This window comes from Strix aluco, chromosome 7 (genome assembly GCF_031877795.1).
Source record: "Strix aluco isolate bStrAlu1 chromosome 7, bStrAlu1.hap1, whole genome shotgun sequence".
In the NCBI taxonomy this organism is placed as follows: Eukaryota; Metazoa; Chordata; class Aves; order Strigiformes; family Strigidae; genus Strix; species Strix aluco.
This window is the reverse complement of record NC_133937.1, coordinates 41616472-41639229: the sequence shown is the minus strand read 5'-3', so window position 1 is coordinate 41639229 and position 22758 is coordinate 41616472. Positions and strand designations below refer to the sequence as shown.

Genomic DNA, 22758 nt, shown 5'->3' with positions numbered 1-22758 from the left:
CACTTTAAAGGCACTTTTTACATACAGGCTTCACAATTCACTTTCTCAATGGCTTTCATCCTTCCAGGGCAAGAGGATCAAGATGCTACAGACACTAACGTATCACCACAGAAAAAGGAAGACTATTTTTCAGTACTTAGAAGAGTATGAACTGTGGGTTTGACCGTATGCAAGTCTGACAGGGAGGTCAGGGGCGGGAGGTATGTGGTACAAGGATGTGGTCCGTGAGACATGCAGCTGGCAGGGCTTGGAAGACTCAAGCCCACCCAGGCACGTAAGGGCTGCACAGGTAACTGCTTCAGGCAGGCTACGCTGTAATTACGGACCAAGCATTCCCACTGACAGGGAACCGCAACTCAAAAACAAGGACTAATTGCACAACTCGGTGATTTCTTTACAAAATGTTTATGTCTACCCCCAGAAAGTCATTGGTGATAACATAGAACAGCTGTTATTTGCCATTTAGTGCAGTAATCAGTTCCTTAAAAGGATAGCTCACGTGAAACTAGGTGGATACCAAAACAGGAAAAGTATCTACAAGTAAGAAGCATTTATGGGGAAAACTCACACTTTCTTCTTAACACGTCCTAGAAAACAAGAAACAGAGAAGGAGGAAATGTGGCTGTGGATGGGCTGCTCAAAGTAACACATTCTTTTCTTAGCATAATTAATAACTCACGCTCTTTAAAACATTGCCTTCATGAAGTCCTATGCCTGGAAGAGTAATAAATGATAGTCATCCTCCTGGGGTATGCTCCAGAATACTAACTGAAAAGTAAATGCAGGACTATTTCTCCAAATTATGTATCAGAGCTAAAGGTTGTATTAAAGGAGCAGCATTATGTAATGACATTAACTGAAAGCCAAGCAGCTTCTGGCTTACTGACAGCAGCACTGCAAAGTCAGGATAAGGAGACTACCCCAGACTCACGGGGACACGCACAGCAATCAAGCACGCACTCCTCCTGATGCGCCTCTTCTCTATGAAGATGGACAGAAAGAAGCCTACTTTTAAATTCAAGTCCTGAAGGGCAAGAGTGGAAAATTGCAGCCAACTCACAAACGATCCAAACATACGGGTGGTCAGCTGTTCTTCTGTGACACTGTTTAGAAGGAACAGTCCTTGGATTTCACTGCAAAGCACCCTATTTCCCAATTAAATCTTGGCAACTCAGTAAAACATTCTTGGTTTGTTGATCTCTGTCAATCAGAAACCAAAGCACCAATTACAAAAAGCCCAGCTTTGGACCAAGTCAGAGAATGAGGGTTTTAACTCTTACATCGGTATTAGGAGATGAGAAAACAAATACTTTAAAACCTGGCTGAGACTAGCCACAGGATCCTGGCGCTCTCATGGGCTTTTCGAGTCTGGCAGAAGGGCTGCAGAGAACAAGTTCATGAGTTGGTACCTCTCACCTGGGAGGAAGGCTAAAGACTGAGGCCCCCTTGGAAAACATCAGTCGCCGGATAGGCTGAGGGAGTGACACGCCTTGGACAGCGCTCTCCAGCCTCTGCTCTCCGCTCTCCTTGCTATAGAACATCATTCTTCCCACTCAGCCAGTATGAAGACATGCCGTTTTACCGGCCTGCCAACAACCACAGCAGTCTCTGAAGAAGATTTACGGACACCTTGCAAGTGGTATGTTGCTGACTTACATTTAAAGGCAAAACAGATTATGTGGACCTCTAGTGTACTAGAAACCACAAGGAACACTTGCCAAGTGACATTGTCTCCAGCTCTACAACCTAGTTCAGGATTTGTTCAGGTTCATGTTTGGCCCTGTCAGACAGGCTGTCTGCATATAAAAGGTACCGAAAGTCCTGAAATGCAGTAATAAACTTCCAATCTTAGTATGCCTACAGAAGCTAAGGGACTGGATTTACTTCAGGCTGAAATAACACAGAGTCCTGAGATAAGCTTAGAGTCTCTTCTGTACTCCAAGTACCCTGTGGTTTCCTGCCAGCCACCTCTGGGTGGTTTTGTTTAAACGACAGAGAACTCTCAGATGCAGATTTCTTGCTGGAAGCCTGAACTTACTCTGTGCCACCCTGGACCACCTTTGCTGTGAAGGCTGCTGTGGGGCACATGCTCATCTGCGGGCTTAGGCTCCCCTTCCACTTGTCTGAGAAATGACCAAAAGTGGACAGAGATCATCCCAAGAGAAGTCAACCTCCACAGGAACCAAATCACAACCGGTAATTCTCACTGTCTGCTCATTTCTTAGGATAATATAGAACATAGTCTTGGTCCCCCTGGAGGTTCAAGCCTACCGTGACTTCCTAAGACTACAGCCAACCACGGATAAAATACTTTCCAGGCATCCAATAAACAGGATACCCAGCCAAAGCTGTGTTATGAGAAGCCAAGAAGTGCATCAGGCAATACACGGAAATGGAAGTTTCTCGGACTTGGAAAACCGCTGGTAAACAATAAAGAGGAGAAGCACCTATCCAACTGCAGAATTATTGCCAAGCTCTGACCTAATGGACACCACAGTCATGGGATCAGATGTCTTGAGTACTAACTGTTCTCAAGGTTGCTTGTAAAAGTTGCTATTTCTCCTGTTTTAACATCTCTCCTGCCTTCATTTCACATTAGTTGGAATATTTAGGATATATTTCTTTTACTCCACGATAACAGGTACCCAGCATTACATACAGCTACACGTCCTTTTACAAAACTCCAAACATCTCTCCTCATGTATCAGTTTGTTAAGTGAGGATGACTGTGATAGCCCTGTGCTCTCGTTATTTCATAAATTGCAACTGCATGGGAACTGAGTGTATAAACACAACATAAGTGTATGGACACTTGCAGCAAAGACAACAGATTTACTCACCTCCTGCTGAAATCACGTTCACATCACCAAGTGCACTTGGAGCCTACAAGAGATACAAGTCTCTGGTGGAGAGCATCTTCAAACCTGCACCCAGGCTTCTGCTGCCATGAAAGATCCTGTTTCTTTGCATATATAGGTACATAATTACTTTGGAGGAAATAAATGGGAAAATATTAATATCAGTATATTAATATTAGTGAATAAATCTCCAATGAAAGGTGATAAATCTGAGCGCAGAGGCAGTGGTCAGCACCATTTTACAGACGATGGCTGGAGAGACTTGTTGAGTGCCTGGAGGCAAGGGGGCGAGAGCTGCGGGAGCACCGGCAGGTCCCCGGGGCCGCGCTCAGCACCCCTCACTCGCCTGCCTGGCTCTCAGGGGACGCTGCTCCGCCACAGCCAGCTCTGCTGGGAGCCCCCACTGAAGGAGGACAACAAAGACGTGGCTTGTGACAGCGACCGCAGCGGGAGGAACTCCTGTCTGCACCTCCCTCCCAGGAGAGGAGGTCTCATCCTCACACCCAGTGACCCAGCTGCTGACAGGCTGGAACTGCCCAGAATGATCTCTACTCCAGTTTGCCAAAACTCACAACCTAAAATCAGCTTCTTCCCCATGAAAGCATCCGTTTCATGAACAGCTGCTCCGAGACGCCTTCCTGGCCAGAGGGCTTTGGCTACGGACCCCGAAGCCACGCTTTACTGCCGCCACTGCCAAAACAAGCTGCGCTCTTCCCACACAGCCCCACACTGGACAGAATTTTCCTCAAGTATGGCACTGCTTTCTAGAGTCCCCAGAAGGCAAACGTTATCTGCTGTAGAGGGACCCAAGAGCAGTGTATTGATACTTACTGACACAAAACAGCTTATTTAAGTTTGTATTTTCAAAGTATTCTAATTTTTTAGCTCATATTTTTCTCGCTTTTCCAAGCCCACTGAAGTTACTTTTTTTTGGCCTTCAAAAAATCATTTCCATATACAGAAGAATAACCCTTGTCTACATGGAGAAATTACTACTCAAAATGAATTTACAGCAAATCAGCTGTTCTGCACTCAATCCTTCCATGGAAAATAGCAGCCTCCAAATTATTTTTTTCATCTCTTCCTTCCCCATACACCTTTGAGGCGTCTGACATACACGGTATTCTCCCACTATTGTCAAAAAGATAAATAGTGGTACCACCAGAAGGTGGACCTTGCTCCTCTGTCTAGAGGGTGAGTCTAGGGAAAATGTACACCCTGGGTGAAAGTCTGAAGGAAGTGCAACAGATCGAGGTCTAATTAAGCAGAGAGCATAAGAGTTCAAATGCAAAGATTTACACTCTGTTCTTACAGAAGCAAGCGCAGGGTAGCTTGTGTACTGCAACTTCACTCTCACTTACTGATAAGCAATGCTAATTCCAGTTTTAACGCCATTAGTACTTCAGCACTATTTCAGTTTTAGGGTAACCAACTGGAAATACAGTAAAGCAACATCTGAAATAGAGGTACGTAACTCCCTCCCCCCCACCCCCCCAATCTTGGCTTTTATTTCTATATTATATTAAGATTTTTCTGCTGGTTTTAGAGGACACAGTTTTTCAACTCTAAAAGTGTAATTACAATATAAGAAATACCCTATTAGGTATCCAGAATACCGTAATACCTTTCAGATGTTACTCAGTGCTTTATTTTCACCATGCCTGAAACCCTCCCCGCCACGCACATAAAAGTCCATCAGTGTATTATCTGTTTTCATGTACCATATTAACTAGGGGATTAGATTGCAGCTTTCTTTGAAAAGTGGTGTGTCAAAAGAAGACATTCGTATAATCTGATAGCGCCTGTATGCGTGCGCGCGTATCTCAGTGGGGGATTTGGGTGTGCTGATTCCATCCAGCATCAACATTAAACCAAAACCAAACCAAACTATCAGGCAGGGTGTGCTCGACAAATAAAAGGTCAGGATGCACTGAGGTGTTTTTTCTCTTGTGGAAGAGACACACGGTATCTGTATCAGGAGTCAGAGCTGCTGCAGTCGGTGCCTTCTGTGGAACTGAGTGGTTTTCAGAGTCTTACTTGGTAACCAGGTATCAGGGAGACAGGAAGCCTTACAATGATCCAACATTACAGCAACTGCTGTTTCAAAGACAATTTGCATAAGAGAGGATTGCAAGTAATAGCAATATTTAAACATGGGATTTATAACTGCAGCTGCTTTCACAATGAAATGCGTCAATACAGAGACACTCCATCTTTTTTGGAGACCTTTTCAGGAATGCAAGACAGTTTAAGTTGCAGTCTTTTGAGCCTGAGATTAATAAACCATTATTACAATTAGCTCAGACAGACACAAATTCTTGCAAAAAAAAGTTGTGGGGTTGTTTTGGTTTGGTTTTTTTTACATTGAAGTTATTTGCTTTGCCTCCTCCCACTCTCAGGGTCCATATGGTTCCTGATCACTGGTACTGTGTTTCTGACATTCCCATACATTACCCATTCCTTCATGTCCCTTTCCCTACGCAATTTCTTCCACTGTGGTCTAAACCACCGACTATGAACTTGTAACATGAAAACCTCCCAAACTCTCAGCCCAGTTTCTGGGCAGCCCTCTTTCCATGACTGCAGGCTGGACCTACGGACACTTGCTACTCCAGTCTGCTCCAAGGACACAGCCCAGTTTAGTACCAGCGTGCAGGAATACCTGCACATCTGCTCATTGTCACAAATACCTTAAAGATAAGGCTTAATACCATACAACACAGATTTACACCTTCCACCATCTTTGTATTGTCCAGTGTTCACTCCCGGACATGCTGACGCACTTCATCAGTGACCCAAACAAAGCTTTGCTCTTTCACTGCCCCAGTTATTCACAAGAAACTGAATCTGGTTTTGTTTTCTCAAATCCCGTCACAGGTCCACATGGCCTGATCAGCAATCCCGCTGCTGTTCTTATCCCCGTTCCCTATCCCGGTTTATTGCCTCCACGCCGCACTCCGGATCCACCACTTGAAAACCGTGGTCAGGAAACACCCTGATGGCTCCGGAACACTGGGGAGCCGCAGCGCAGCACCTGCCCGACCCGCTTCTGCACGGGACAAACCGCCACACAGCCCCCCCTCTTCGTAGAGCCCCGCGGAACCCAGTCAGACCCCACCTCTGCAGGTGCACCTGCCTCCCCCCCAGAGCGATCACCCCGGCAGCCCACCCGCTTGGGCTACTTGTCTAAATACCAACAGCCACCAGTCTGCTTTGAGAAGTATGAAATAAATGGCACAAAGAAGAGAATCTGTGGGGGTTTGGTTTTCTTGGGCAGTTTTTTGTTTGTTTTTTTGGGGTTTCGTTTTGTTTTGGTAGGTTTGGGGTTTTTTTTAAGGGTGGGTTGTTTGTGTTTTGTTTTGGTTTTTGTTTGGTTTGTGGTTTTTTTTTAAATCACCTCCTTGTGCACAACTTCCATTCATGAAGCACTTCACAGGATGCCAATTACGATTTATAGTACAATTTTTTCTATGCTTATTATGAAGCAGCTATGGAGGAGATACCTTCTAGTTTAAGGAAAGAGAAACCGTGGATGCCTCAGAACCCTGGTACAGTAACAACTTCTAGCAAGGAAAGAAAATGCACCCTCATGAGCAGATGCAGAGCCTTTTTTAAAATGTTAGCATAAATGCTTCTCCACTAATCCTAAAAGATGAAGAATGTATAACCTGAACAGTCAAAGGGGAAGAACACAACAGACTACCCGTTGCACAGGCACCTCTAAATACTGCGTGCAAACCCCCTCCTACCAATGATCAGGAGCATTTAGTCCCCAGCTTCAACTGTCACCCGACATGGAGAGAACCCTGCCTCGGAGCTTCGGCCTATGAAGGGTCTGCGGGTAATCTGGGAGTGATGCCAGTCAGCTCTAGAATGAATGTTCAGGGTTATTTTAGTTCATTCAGAAGTCAGATTTTCTACCTTTTTTTCCCCAGTGAAATCTTCTGTTTATCTGAAAAAGGCAGGATAAAATGAAACCAACCCCAAACTCCTTTACACTTTAAAATACTGCACAACCAAAGGAAGGGAACTGATAACAATATAACCCTTCCCAGCCTGGGCTCCTACTGCCCATCTCTGGAGACCTGGTATTTATCCCATTTATTTGAAAAACAAAAGCTTGAGAGCTAAATAATTTTTTCTACACATTTATTTATGTTAATAAATTACCATAAAATTAGCAATCTGTGTTCAAGGTAAAGGACAGAACTGGGACAATAAAGATGTTCATGGTACAGTGAGCCACTTAGAAAACTGCAATATTTGAAATTGTTTGGACAGAAGCAGCAGACTCTTAGCCAGACTTCATGAGCAAAAATCACTAAATTTGTCAAAATGACTAAACCCCACATTTCCATCTTTTTCTCTTTTGTTTTATATGCTTTGCATGTCAGACAAATTATCAGGAAAATACTCCTTGTGTGACATTTCATTGCTTAATGCTTTACTGGTGCAGTAAAACAAGACAACTGCTGAAATTATAGGAAAATAAATTTGTAATTTCTTCCTCATTTAGCCATTTTTGAAGCTCATGTATAGGAAAGTCATTAATGTTATGTCTTCCTATCGATGTTCCAAGCCTTTCAAGGGATAACTAATGTTTTTTCTATACTCTTCCACGTGGCCAGTTAAATTAGACACATTATTTCTGTGCTGTTAGAGAACACTGATCAATAGATGCTTGGAAAGCCCTCTAAAACTAAGTGGAAACACTTCCTCAGCGTCAAAGGGTTCTAGTTTGGGTTTGTTAAATTTAATGTTTGCAATGTACAGAGTAGTAAGTGTGTGCCTGTGGCATTTTAATACTAGCATCAAAATCTCTTGAACCTTAATTTCTCTTTAAAAGTACCGTATGACGCTTGGTAGGCACTGACCATCATGGTGGTGGTTTCCTGGAAGGAGACACTGCTCCCTCTCCGCCAGTGCTCGGCCTTTTTTAACTCGCTTTTCCCACTGGGAATTACCCCACTGCCTAAATCCATTAGATCCCACGTGCAGCACCCGCAGGCTTCAGCCCAGTTCAACTTCACTGAGAACTGTGCAGGTTTTTTATTATTCTTTTTTCTCTTGGAAATTGGGCTGCTTACCGCCTTTTCACATCAATAGTAATATGTTGAGATTATAATTAGGTAGTGTAATACAACCAAATCTTCTATCCATTTGTAATTATGAAAAATTAGGTGCATTTCCAGCTATGCAGTGAAACCTGACTGCCACACGATACTCCAAAAAGGGAGCGAGCAGACTCACGTACTGCTTCCTTTTCAGCTATGAATACTGCATTATAACATTATTTCAAACACTAATAAACCCATTAGTTTATATCAGTAAATAGCATATGTATTACTTTTCTATAGTCATGCTGCTCTTATTTAAGAATTCAATGCCTCAAACACATTAGCAAGTTCCTTAAACAGTGTTTCATAATTTCTTAAGCAATTATTTTCACATTTTCCAATCTCACATCTTTTCTTGAAAGCCAGAGCTGTTCCAAATCAAACATTTTGTTTGCACAAACAAAATTCCTCACACGCATTACTTGAAAAGAGCTGTTAATGCAATCATGGCTCCGCTAGAGAAACGTATAAACGGTCCTGCCCTTAGCCCTACTGCATATAAATGCAAACAAGATATCAGACTGCTCCATACCTTAATAATTTTATTTAATTTTTTTTCTGTAGAAAGACAAAACCTGGCAAATATGCCCCCAAATTTCTAAAGGGGACCCATGTGGGGCTTTGCAAACTTCAAATGAAAGCATTTACTATATTACTTGTGCCAGATCGTCAACTAGTTCAGTGGGTAATGCTGTTTCTCATTATTGTTTTTCCCATTCCAGTGAATATTCCACACCTTCCTGTGCACTGGACAAACCTTTACACACAGTATTCCCGAGCCCTCAGCCCCCGCGAGGAGCACGGGCTGTTGGTGAGGGGCCGGGGACCTGCCTGCAGGCACAGCCCCTGATGCCCGGGTGCTGGGACGACGGCAGGGCGGCTGAGCAACACCGCCACGGGCCTACAGCTGGAAGGACTCCTGGGATTCAGAAGGGAAGGGCTAGGCCCGAGGAAATACACTTCTCCATTTTTGAGAACATTTTCTTTGTTTCACCCCGAAGAAGATTTGCAGTGCTCTAGGACTCCAAGGAAACTTTACTAAAATAAAATAAAAAGCCTGAAAACAGGACTTTTATTCCAGTCACAGTGAGTGAAAATCTCTACTAGCTATAATAGAGATTTTCTATATGTTTTTCCTCAAAATTCTTTACTAATTGCATGCAACAAATTCACGTATCAAACTGAATTATATTTGCTCTTCAAGACAGGATTAAGAAGAATACACTCTAAGCATTATGTACTATTTAAAAAAACCAAAAAAGCTAAATAAAACCTGAAAACTGTCATGCAAAAAGCAGCCAGCAAACACTAAGCTGCAAAGGACTCCGAGTTAAAGCCCCAGGAATATCTCTGCAGTATCACTGAACCGTCAAAAGCAGAGCTGTCAAATAAATGGAATATGATTGAGAAGATTTACTGTTTGGAGGTATGCGTTGAGCCAACCAATAATTCTTTCCATAAATGTTCAGACAAATTACTTTAAGAACACACAATAATTAAATATGCAAGAAGGCAGAACTAAACAAAATCACAACACACTCCTACTCTGAAACGGAAGCAGTTCTCCATCATCAGTTCTCCTCCTGCCCAGCTCAGAAAACACCCAGCACCATCGCAGGCGGCAGCAGCGCCGTGGGTCAGCCCATCGCTGGCGCCGAGGGGAGCAGAGAGCTGCCCACGACCCACGGGGGGAGCCCCGGGTGACCCCCACAAAACAGAGAGGGAAACGAAATCCCAACCGCCCTCAACCGCAAAAACTCCCGAAAAGCCAGGGAGGGCGCTGGGGCCCAAGTGAAAAGGTCCGATTGAGGCGTTCTAGGTTTAACATCATCTCTACCATTCTCTCCTTCACTGTCCTCACAACCTGCCAGTTGCCTCCAAGCCCAGGCAGGGAGGTGCTGCTTCGCAGGACCCTGCCTCCGCAGCGGGCAGCGGGCCACCAGCCTCAGGCCTCCCCACGCCGCGGCCAGGCCGAGGGCAGGGCTGGGCACCGGGACAGGGACAGGCAGGCGCCCGCTCCGGGTGGGCTCCTCCAGGAGAAGGGCCTGCCTGGCTGCAGAGCAGGGGCGGCCGCAGGCCTCCATCGCCTCACCCTGGCCTCCCCCACAGTGGCCATGGCTTGTTTTTCCTCGGCCGGGCTGTCCTGGAGCAAGGCACCGGCACAGAGCTGAGGGCGGGCAGCTGAGGAGCCGCCGGGCCCGCACCGTTCACTTTAAACGGCCTCAGCTCCCAGGGAATTCCGAACTGAAACACCCATACAAGGCTCGGTGCCATACGAGCGCGGGCGACTCACGCGCCTTGAAGATACCTGCCCAAGTAACCAACAGCCGCAACACGTCTTGCCTTATATGATAGCTATAGCTCAAAAGGAAAAAAAGTTCATTTTAGCCTCACTGTTCCAACAACAACTAGAAAAGTCTTGTAATTTTTAAAAGCTTATAAATAGTTGATTTCCCCTTGTGTTCAGATATTATAGTCTGTAATTTAATTTCAGATATTTCAGCTGAATTTTAGACATAGAGTCTCTACAAAAACCGATTATAATCATTCTTTACAAATAATCTCACAGTCTTTCTAAACACGTAGTCTGTTGCATGACTGCAGTATGAAATTGTGAATGTAAAATCCACAGCCCATAGAAAATGCAATTTCATATAAACTGTATATCCACAGCTAATACAAACAGTATAATGATTCTACGTATAAAGAAGCTGCTATATCACCAATTTCCTCAGCACTAGCACATTTGTAAACAACAGCAATTGACCCAAGACTGCATTACTGGACTACTGATCTGTGAAATTTCTCACTCTTTTGTAACTATTTCTCCTCTTCCAATTATATAGAAGTGTCAGAAAACAGGTGGAAGATAAGCCATGAATTTCCTCACAGCAAGAAAAACTCTACAGACGTCTTATGGATTTGTTTCAAAAACACGTAGAAAAAAAGACAAGTCAAAACCAGAGGAAGGTACTGCTGTGGCAACACCTTTCAGATCCCATTTCCCATCCAGAAGAGATTGAAAGCGATTACCTGACAGCCGACTTAGTTCCCTAAGAAATTAAGTGGGAGATTTCATTTCAGGTGGTTGTAAATACATGTCCATGTCACAAGATGACAATACTTATACAACCATTTTTTTTCATGACTTTGTCAGAAGCAGTAGGATTAACTTCTACATTCATCAGCTCAACTTCACAAACTCATTTTTTTCAATTAAAAAAAGATAAATGCTAATGAAGAGGCCAAACTTTGTGATGCAGGTTCCCCAAAGTTCCCAACCATGTATTTCATCAAGAACCCTCAAAAACCAGGAGGCTGTAATGGAAAGTGATTCTGTATTGCGATGAACAAGATGAGGAAAGAGGCTGCTGGAAAGGGTGCAGAAGCAAGGAAGTCTCTCTGGGTGCTCCACCAAGTGCAGGAACGAACGTAATCGCTGAAAGACATTGCCACCACGAGGCTCCGTCTGGCTTTGCATCACTGTATTTCCCTACAGAGTTTAAATCCTCTTTTTTCCGTTGCACATTTTCTACCACATGCAACTCACCAGAAGGCACTTCCGTGCATGGCTATGGATTTGCTTCTGGCATTTTAGGGGAGTTTATGGGGAAGACTAACACAGCTTTCAAATGGTTTTATTCCTCCTAGTCCTACCTATGAAGCGGAATTAGCAGAAAGTAAAAAGTAAGCATCCGAGCATCAAGCACCAACACCAAACCAAGTGCTCCACCACTCAGCGTCACTCAGGGGCTTGCTGTGCAGCTGCCTGCCTCCCATTCCACGGCAGGGCCTCCCCGGGCGGCCCCCGCAGCCCACCAGCGCTACACACGTCACTACGTGCGCCTGAGTACCAAGAAAAAAAAAAAAAAAAACCAAAAGAACTTGCATAGTAATATTTGATGAGCTTGACGTATTTTTCAAAGATATCATTATAAAACCAAACTCAAACACAAAATAAAATTCCATGGGAAGGAGAGGAGGGAAGAAAGGAGAAGGTGGAAACAGTAATGTAACAGTAACATGTAATTAGCAGAAGAAAATTCAAGCCAAGACTACAGTAAAGGATAAGCCTGGCAAAAAACCCCATACTCTGGACTCTGCTGGTTGGCAGAGGCCACGCTGAGGCAGAACTACAAATTTAAGCCCATTACCAACACTCTGGCGGCGCCAGAAGCCCCGTTCTCGGCCTGCCCGACATGCTGCCGCGACGCAGCTGGGGCACAGAGCAGAACAGACGTGGGGCACACGGCACGGGGGACACCAGGCTCCCCCAGAGAGGGGACAGCGGGCTCCCCCAGAGAGGGGCTGCAGGGCCAGGCAGCCCCAGCAATGCAGAGCAGTGCTTCAGCTCCACCTCCTGGGGAAAATCTGCCTTTCTGCAAAACCTGAAAATTCCTTAAAATTGTTAATGGTGAAATGGGCTGAGAACTAATCAGGCATGTGAATTCCCCCAATATTCAATTCAATTATGTCTCTCTTCCTAAATCATCTTTTTTATTTAACAAAACTCTAAATTGCCACAGCTAATAAGCTCAGAAGAATCAGCGTACACCATTCATTTCTGGGAACAAGCCGATATTTTCTAAGACCCATTAATAACTATGACAGGATTTATGTACAAGATAAATTCAATTCAATTTCCTTTTTCAATTAATGGCCAATTATTCGAACTCAGCTCAACTAAAAATATTACTCAAATATCATTAATCTAACAAAAATTAACTTTACTATTCTCTCGGTAATGAGCAGATATAATTTTAAGGTAAAATAACACACTTAAAGTGTTGTCCGTCTGCATTTTGAGGGCCACTGCTCACCACGGGGGCCCTCCCAGTCACAGTAGCTCAGGTTATTATTATTAAGGATAACGACTTGAGCAAAGGTCTCTCCTAGATGCTACTGTAGGCCACCCAGTGCTTTATTCAGCTTAGTTGAAGAGCCATTTTGCATCTAAAAAAACTACTGGTACAGAGTGCATGGAGTCAAGAAACAATCAGGAAAAAAAAAAAGCATAGCCATTTTCTACGCGTTATGGCAACGCATGTACTCATTTACCTAACCCAAGAGCAAATGTCAGAGTTACTGCAGAATTTGAGCACTTCGCCTGGTTTTACAGAGGTTGCCCTCACCTTGCCTTTGTTGCTCCCCCCGGAGCGGTGCAGCCCGCCCCGAGCCAGCACCGGGCGCTGTGCAGCCCGAGACCACCCGCACCTCTGCCGGCCCCTGCCCACCGGCGCAGGGAGAAGGGAGCCGGGCGGGGGCGGACAGACAGCCCCAGCAACGTGCAGTTTCCCTACTCCACACCGAGGATTCGGGCCCCGTTAAAGAGGGGGTGCAGCGGCAGCCCCCGAGCGTTTTCTAGAGACCTACTTGTCAGCAGCCCCGCAGGCGCTCCCCACTGGCCGAGGCCTTTGTTCTCTTCAGCAGCACAAACATCCCAGCCTCCGTAACCCACCCGCAGGCTGGGCAGGGCGCAGAGGAGAAAAAGGGGCTGTTATCTGCTGTATTCTCCATCAGTAACCCACCTTTGTTCATCTCCTGGGTTGTTATTTAAGGGAAGTTTCATTTCAATAATTATCTCACCAAACTTGAACTTCAGAAGGCGGCAGCCACGTGAGCGCAGCATCCTCTCTCCTTCCAATTTATTTGTATTAGCAGCATAAAACAGCATTTGCAGTTTATGGCACCGGTGTTGTTTAAACACATCTTCCTAATGTCAGCAATGCTAGTTTCAAAAAGTATCTTTCTTTTTGTTTTTTAATTTTAAAATGAATCTGCTACATGATGAACTAATTCCAGTGCAATCCATCCTTACTAGGAGGAGCAAGCCGGAACTTCGGCACATCAGCTGCACTGCCCAACGCAGCCCAGCAGCGTCTCTTTTCATCGCAAGGTTATCTACTGAGCAAGCAGATGGCCCGTTGAGAATTCTCTTTATTTTTCAAAAATAAATCTATACTGAGAAGTAAAGCAACTACCCTACTGTGCAGATGCTTCTGCAAATCAGCTGAGAGCTGTAATGACCACCCAGCTCTGAACACGCTCCCCAAATCCTGGAGGCGTGAGCTTGCTCTCAGAGATCCGCTTTGCCAGGAGTCCTCAGGATTTGACTGACTGCAATAAAGATTCTCTCTCAACCTACGTTCAACACAGCAAGTATGCTTTAAGCTATGCAGATGTTTCTTCTGCCTTCTTTTAACAATGAAAAAAAAAAAAAGAAAAAAAGCATTTGTTAAGCAATATAAAACCTTAATTGAATATTCCAGAAATCAATAAATACAGGGCACCAAACAAAACTAGCTTTGATCTAACTACAATAAAAAATGTCACTGATTATACTGACATGTTTTCGTATAAAAATAATTGCGGATTTGATGAAAGCATCAACTGTTTCTGGCTGCTATTTAGCTTCAGTATGAATGCTCTTATTCCAGAATAAAAGCCCCTTACTCACAATTAACTTAAGCTATTTGAGAAGTTTCGACAGGTGAAAGTTCATCAAACCCAACTACTTTTAAGTAACTCTTCACACAGAAAAGCATCACGATTTATCATTTACCCCTTACATGAAATACACCAAGTACGGTAAAATTAACACAGAATGTAACTGCCAGGATGTTGGGAAAAATCAATACAACTGCAAAGACCTGCTTTATTAAGAGTGAAGTCCACTGGGTATACTCACAAATAAATAAAACAAGTGTACTGAATTTCTCAGCTTCTCAGACTTTTACCTATTTCAGTCTTCTTAGATCTGTCTTCTCTCTTCACTAACTCTACATTCTCTAACAGAAACCAATATCTATGTTCTAGATTACATTTTGTATGACAAAAAAGGTATCATGGTTTTAAACAGAGATTTATAAGAGGCTGAATTTTAAAACGCATGCTCAGACTATTTGAGTATCTGAAAATTTCTGGCTAGCACACGAGTCAATTTGCCCACACTGGTTTTGCTATCAGTATTTCCAGTCACAACTGGACCAGCATCAGAGCCGCCTGTTTAGTTAATGTGAAACTTCTGGGAAGCCATCGTTACGCTCGCGAAGGCTGTCACCCACAAACCTCATTCATAACTGCTGGGAGTGCTTAACTCCGACGCTGTCACCTTCCCAGAGCTGATAAGCATCAGCTCTAATGTACCAGCTTTCTGCTAAGAGATTAATCCTCAGATCATTTTTAAATTTTATAAAACTGTGCATCTCTGCAGCGTGACATGAAATGCTTCATCCACATGCACGTGCACTGCCCCACGCTCCCTGTGAAGCCTCTGCTGCTCTTTAACGCTCGGCCTTCATGAAAGCCGAGGTCAAGAGCCGCTGCCCAGATGTGCCTCTCGCCCTCAGCCCTTCCCTTCAGACGGCGAGCTGCCCGCCCCTGGGCCCGCAGGCCGGCGCTCAGAGGGCCCACGGCACCTAACGCTCTCCCCCAGGCTGTACGGGCGCTGCTCGCCCCAGCGCTGGGGTTCATCCAGGGGCGTCTCCTTCAACAGGCTGTGAGTGGAACAAATTCCCACAGCACTTCATCCTGCACCTACGGCAAAACTAAACCAACCAGCAGAACGACGCTTCTCTCCCTTAGCTGTGACACGTCCTCCCTCTCCCCACAAATCCCAGATCTAAACCCAGTCTGTTTTATACCGGATTTGGTATACGTGACCACAAATGACGAGTGCCTGCTATTAAACTTTGTGTTTGGGATGACGCAAAACGAACCATTCTGATCCTTAATCCGTAATGAATTCTGAGAGTTTTTAAAACCAAGTCACTCCACAAGACACACCTCGTTATGACACTGTCTTTCTTTTTCTCAACACTCGCGTGAAACATGCACCCCAGGTTGCCCGGAGCTGGGAGAGAGGCTGCGTGCTGGAGGGCAGGCTGCTGCAGATGTGTTCTCAGATCTCACCGACAGTCCTCTCGCAGCCAAGCAGAGTAACTACGGGCAGCAAAATCTGATTTAGCTTTGTGGGAGCCAAGCCAAGGAAAGCCTTACAGAAGTGATGCCAAAACTGCTAGGGAAGGGGACATGAGAGCAGCAGGGGTAAAGGTTAGCCAAATGGTAATGACTTGGGCTTCTCCATTTGTAAAGAAAATAGCATTATACAACAATATACGTGATAAATGTTTATATTTCAAAAGACAGAGGTAACAATACAGTAACTACAAGGCCACCATCTACTGCCAATTCTGCGCCTTAGAAGGGATGGAAAAAAGCCCACAGAAGTTAAAGACCTTTGCAATCAAACAGAACTAATGAGGAAACGGGGAGACGCATAGCATCGTGCGAGCTGAACCACGCTGGAGATAAGACTAAAACTTTACCCTAAATGGACACACCACAGTGGCGAAATCCCCGTTCAGATAATTGTCCAGTGCGTAAGTTCTATGCACACAAAGACTGAGCAGAGGAGCTGAAGAGCTGCCAGGTCAAATCACATGTGTAAAACACATTTCTGTGAATCTGGTTCATGACAGCACTCTCAGGAACTATGCATGAGGACTGTCAGCATTGAGAGCCAAAAAGGAGACTATAAGAAGTCAAGAGGTTAAAAAACTCAATAACAAAGGTGCCTCTTCTCTCCTTTATACGTTTTCTGGCTTTGGTTCTAAGCCACTACTACTGTAACAAGGAAGGTATAAAATATTCCTCTAGTACACAGCATTTTCTCCTGATGATAGCAATATAAAGAATAATCGAATCATTGCTCATCTTTTGGTTTTTCCCCTTTTCCACACTGAACTGACCCAGCTCTAAAAGGTTCTTACAGGCTGGAAAGAATGACAGACAGAAAAAAAGCCAGAAACATCATTCCATGAGTCACCTCCATCTTTTCATCACACTTTTAAAAATTCTGATTCAAGAACTGGATGCCAGAACACCCATGCTGCCTTCACTGTGTCTGTATACGGAGACAAAACCACCATCTGTCTTACACTCCGTCTCCACCAATGACACTTTCAAGGATCGCTTTCCTTCCTGAGCTGCAGCACTGCAAGGGGAGCTCGTTTCTAGTTCATCCCACACAACCTCTAAATGCTCCCCAGAACGGCTCCTTCCCAGACAGGGAGTCCCCTCTCTGCTGGAGACACCTTACCAACACACAGGGCTACTGCGCTTGTTGTTACTTCCTGATAACTGTTACTTGCTGGGTCTGTCAGCAGTGCTTTTACACTCACTGCTGGGTTACAGATGAGAGCCTACGCCTGAAGAGATCTGTGGGAAGCACCCTTCCTCCCGTGATCACCTCCACCTGCAACTGAGGGAGCCGCTCCCCGGCCGTTCCACACTGCCCTGCCGGGATGTGGAACATTATTTACAAACAGCCCATCACGTGGGGCTACGTCAGACACCTTTACGAACCTGTTCTGTATCTTTGCGGTTACTAGTTCAACAGAGAGGAATTTAATCAAATCATAAACACACATGTTTGCTTAGACCATTTTCCATGGAAAATAATACTGATAGAAGCAGTCTTTTTTTTTCCTTTATTGACAGAGTATGTCAACAGAATTTCTTTTTCCAGGAAGGCCTAGCTTTAGCAAATACAGGATGACAAGAAAGAGATATGCAAAGTAGTATTTATGACAGGAAAGGGAGAATTATAAAGGTGGTTGGGGAATACTGCAAGAAAACATACTGCCTAGAAAGTAATGCTAGTATGTGAAACAAGAAACCACGTTATTTCTTGAACTAGGAACTTTGGAAAATACAGAGTTCTTCACAGAGACACAAACAGCACATGCTCTACATTTAGGATTGCTGCCAACCTCTTTAAAAGCCTTTTTATCCACCACAGTGGCATCAAGAATAAATGTATCTCATGTTAAATAACTTCAATACCTTAAGTACTTGGACCACCTTTAAATAATAAAAGTTATCAGTATTTTGTTATAGGTTATGTTACTCTCCTATACTGTGTTTCCCAAACGAAGATCACAGATGATTACCCCTTTTTCCCATAATCACAGAAAAGTCTAGGTCAGAAGGGACCTCTGGAGATTGTCTGGTCTGACCCTCTGCTGAAAGCAGCTGGGGTCACGCAGAGCCCCGGTAGCTCTTCTCACAGCATCAGGAGGTGCTGGCTGCAGCTCCCGGCTGCAGGCCACTGCAGGCCTCCAGCAGGACCCCACGGGCTCTTTGCCAGCGAGCAGGCTTACCTGGGGCAGTTCTGAGCTGTAAGTCACTCTAAAACACACAGTTCTGTCCTACCACCCCTTCAGCTACCAAGGCTTTCTGAACACCTTCAGCATACAGTTTTAATATTCCTGATGCGAGACTTATCCCACCGAGGCTCAGTAAAGCTGATCATTTTGTTTTTCTCCTCTCTGATGAGAAAGAGAAAAAAAATCCTGATCTCTCTCTTTCAGTTCCACATTACCTGGGCTCCTAAGCTGAGTCCTTCAAAAAATGAATAAATAAATAAAAACCTTTCCAGGTTCTTACACCCCTAGGTTCTATGCCACCAAGGTGGGCTGTGTGTGTGTCCTGGGGGGCTGTTTTCCCTTGTTTGAACCGCGTGTCCTGGTCGGTGCCGCCAGGCAGCACCCACTCGTGTCGGGGGAACTGAGGCACCGGGAGCCACCGCGCAGTGTCCTGGGGGAAGAGGAAGCTGCTGTCTTGGAGAGAGCGGAGATGTCGCCGATTCACCTCTGAAGGACTGTTCTTTCTCCTGCAATCTAGCAGCCATCGCCTAAACAAACAGCAGACCTGTTCACACGCTGCAGAGCCCCAGCAACAGCCGTACAATCACTTCTGCTCTGCATAAAAGGCAACGCCACACACATGCTTTTACATCTACCTAAAGATCACTCATGTACTAGTGGAAACTCGTGCTCTGGCTATTCTCACGATCCCACAGGTGAGTGAGTCTGTGAATCAGCTCAAGGGATTCGTAACACACGTCTTAAACGCTTGCCAAGCCCTGTCACCAGCTAATCACACTCCAGAGCTGCCACCGCCTCAGACTGTCAGACGGTCACATATGTTCTTGAATGGAAGGCAATTCTGATCCAAGAAGGTTGATTGTTAGAGGAAAAAAAAACCTTGGACAAAAGACTTTCTATGTGTTCTGATATTCTACTGATTTTTAAATGGATGCACTTCTGTGAAACCAGCATTTACACGTCCTACAAAATAAACACTCTTAGTAAGGATGCAGTCCTCATCATGATGGAAACAACTGACATCCCCACACCAATCAAAAAACCGCAAACAGCTTAACAGAAGAAATTCACCATCGGCTGAACTAAACTTGTGAAATAAAGAAGTTTACCGTAAAATGTTCCTGTGATTTATAGTTCTCATCCAGGTAAACTCGAGCTCTGTTGTAGTCTTTCATCGCATCACTTGATAACAATTCTCTAAAGGAGAAAGAAGAGATTAAAAATATGAAGGGTGGTGCAAAGATACTGTGTTGCTTTAGCATCGTTCTCCGCTGTGTAACATCCCCAGTGACACCTGCAGGCCTTCATCTCATTTTGGTGTGAATTTCAGGGACGAAAGTCTCCTGGGGTAGAGCCACCTGCCTGCAGGCTTTGGAGCTGCTCACATCAGCTGCGCTTCCCACACAAACTGTGAAATTCCCAAGCGCCGTTTGGACACGGTTGTGAAGAGCTCAAGACCCTGAAGGCCACAAAATTCCATAAAATTGGGTGTTCCTGCTAAAGGCCCCGTGGTCTCAACTTTAGCCCTTTACTTTCCTGGACTGGGTTTACTTTCCTGGCGGGCACAGCCGGGCCGTGGCAGGGCAGAAGGCCTTTCGCCTCGGCGGGGACGCCGCTGGGCTGTTCCCGGGGGCGGCCGCTCCCGCCCGGGCCGGGGAGGCTGCGGGCCGCGCACCCTTCCTGTGCCGGTGCGTGCTGCTGCCGCCCCACCACCGCCACCGCCTGCGGGGCTGCCTCACGCTCCGACCGAGCTCCGCTTCCCCCGCTCGCTGGCGGGGACCGGCCCGGGGCACCGGCCGGCACCGGCCGCAGCACCGCCGGGGCGGCTGCTCCGGGCACCGGACCTCAGGGCCCGGCCCGCGCGGCCCGGGGCGGCGGCCGCCAGCAGGGGGAGCTGCAGGACCGCCGCGGGGCGGGGCGGGGCGGGGCGCGCCGGGCCCGCCCCTTCGGTCCGGTCCCCCCCGACCGGTGAGAGCGGCCGGTGCCGGGGCGGGGGGGGGAAACAGGGTCCGCGGTGTGAAAAAACTGCTGGTCCTCACGGTGCTCTTCTAGAAATGATTTACACGGAAGCCCCTCGTGGAGCGGCAGCAGCGGCCGCAGCGGCCGCCGCCGAGAACAAATGAAGGCAGCGCTGCCGCAAGGCTCCTCCTCACCTCCCCGGCTGCACCTGCGGCCAGAAATAGAGTTACTTCTGCTTCAGACTGCGCGTCAGCCGTGCTGGCCGTTCCGGCAGGATTTCCCCCGACTAAAGGGTCAAGTCAAAACTTTTCACTCCTCACCCCGACTCTCAACTCCTCACAACTGCAGCTCCTGTAACTCGGCTGTGCCCCGCCGCTCCCCTCCCTCACTCCCAGCACTTCCCCAGCACCAGCTCTCAAATCTGCTGCCGCCCCTGGAAGCGCCGGGACCGACCGACAGCCCCTGCCCAGAGGCCCAGCCTGGCACCAAGGCCAGAGCCTGAACACGCTTCCCAAACACAGAACAGTTTGATCACCAGACATAATAAACTTCGTTTCAGAGATGATACAAAAGGGAGATACCTATTCCCTGCCTCGCACGATTACCTTGCCAGGACACGGCCAGAGGAGGCTTTTGTTACTTTTCCTGATTTCTCAAAAAATAGAAAGCATAAACATTTGCCTAGTCACTTCCTTCTTCAAGGTCATATGACACGCTGAAGTTGAAAAAGCTTATATACCTTATATTTCAAAGCTTATATACTTTACACATCTAATGACTTCTGCTTAGAATTATCTACCGCCTTAGATGTTACACCTTCCCAGTTACTTACTGTATGGGGTTTGCATGGCAAGGTTTTGGTAGTGGGGGGCTACAGGCGGGCTTCTGGGAGGGGCTCCCAGAAGCTTCCCCATGTCCGACAGAGCCAGGGCCAGCGGCTCCAAGCCGGACCTGCTGCTGGCCAAGGCCGAGCCCATCGGTGATGGTGGCAGCACCTCTGGGACAACGTATTTAAGAAGGGGAACAACAGCAACTGCAGCCGAAGAGAGGGGTGAGCAAAGGTGAGAGAACAGCCCTCAGACAGCCGGGTCAGTGAAGGAGGGGGAGGAGGTGCTGCAGGTGTCAGAGCAGAGATCCCCCGCAGCCCGTGGGGCAGCCCCTGGTGAGGCACCTCTGCCCTGCGCCCAGGGAGGGCACCGGGGGAGCAGAATCCACCCGCAGCCCAGGGAGGACCCCACGCCGGAGCAGGGGGATGTGCCCGAAGGAGCCTGTGACCCCGTGGGGAGCAGGGGAGGAGTGTGAGGAGCCCTCCCCCCGAGGAGGAAGGAGCAGCAGAGACAACGGGGGATGAACTGACCACAACCCCCATCCCTGTCCCCTGCGCCTCTGAGGGGGGGAGGAGGGAGAGAAATGGGGAGCAAAGCTGAGCCTGGGAAGAAGGGAGGGGTGGGGGCAAAGCGTTTGTAAGATTTGGGTGTATTTCTCATCACCGTACTCTGATTTGATTGATAAATTAAACTAATTTCCCCAAGTGGAGCCTGTTTTGCCCGTGACAGTAATTGCGGGTGATCTCCCTGCCCTTATCTCCACCCATGAGCCTTTCACTGTATTTCCCCTCCCCTGCCCAGCTGAGGAGGGGAGGGAGGGAGTGGCTTTGGGGGGCACCCGGCTGCCGGCCAGGGCCGACCGACCACACTTACTTAACAAACTTGTCCACGTGAGACATGGAAGCTTCATAGTTTTTTCCTCCAAATTCTTGACAGTGTAAAGCCATGAAGTGGGGCTTGTGTGCATGTACAACCTGAAACAAACAGAAAAACAACTATTAACAAAGTTGTGTTGACAGCTATTATCATACAACATAAATGACACAAACCCAGATGTGTTATTTCTGAAGGGACTAGCAGCTGTTACTTGAGAAGTTACTGGCAGAACAGTAATAAGCAATAAGGGGAGCATCATTTGTTATGCACACAAGAGACTCATAATACATAATCATTACCTCAAATAGTTTAAAAAAAGAAAAGGTTAGCTAAAAATATGAATTAGTTCCTAGGCATTTAAAGCAAATATATAACCTCTTCCAACTCACCTCAAAGAGGACCTAACATCAGTAACATGATCAAAACATCTCCTTGTCTGGGAGTTGGAAGAGTTCAAACACCTGAAGTAATTTCTTAAGGGTTTTTTTCCACTTTTACAAAATATCTCAAATTAGCTCATGACAGAATGCTGATTAGCTGTCACATTTGGTACTTTTATTTATGGAGTATCTTATTTACAGAAGTATTTAAGTAACACACACACACACTACGATACATACACATGTATCTAATACAGGAGGCACATAAATCCATCACACTATTTCAAGTGTTAGTCTTGTGTAATGCAAGTATCTTAAATACCAACTACTCAGCACTAGGATGCAATTATCATACTAAAAAACCTAGAACGTATGCTTTTCTGGTCATGCACCAAGTCAAATATACAGTCTTTATAAGTTTGCTGCTGCTTTAAACACACATTCAATGTTATTTTGTCCTAATAAGTTTTCTCTGCATTAACTATATTCAGCATTCCAAACAACACATCTAAAGTGTCTCTGTGTTGATACCGAGTCTCTACACCTTGTATTTCGTGTCTTGTTACCTTGTG

At 46.0% G+C, this 22758-nt stretch overlaps 1 protein-coding gene across 3 annotated transcripts in view; it reads right to left on the bottom strand.

Moving 5' to 3' along the window:
- The window catches only part of INPP5A (inositol polyphosphate-5-phosphatase A), a 251249-nt gene that overhangs the window by 152613 nt on the left and 75878 nt on the right, over window positions 1–22758 (bottom strand). For all 3 annotated transcript variants that reach the window (XM_074831614.1, XM_074831617.1, XM_074831616.1), the window contains exons 3-4: window positions 21804–21904; window positions 19254–19341 (exon numbers count right to left, since the gene is read on the bottom strand). In XM_074831614.1, coding sequence (XP_074687715.1) covers window positions 19254–19341; window positions 21804–21904 — 189 coding nt within the window. The remainder of the gene's footprint in view (window positions 1–19253; window positions 19342–21803; window positions 21905–22758) is intronic.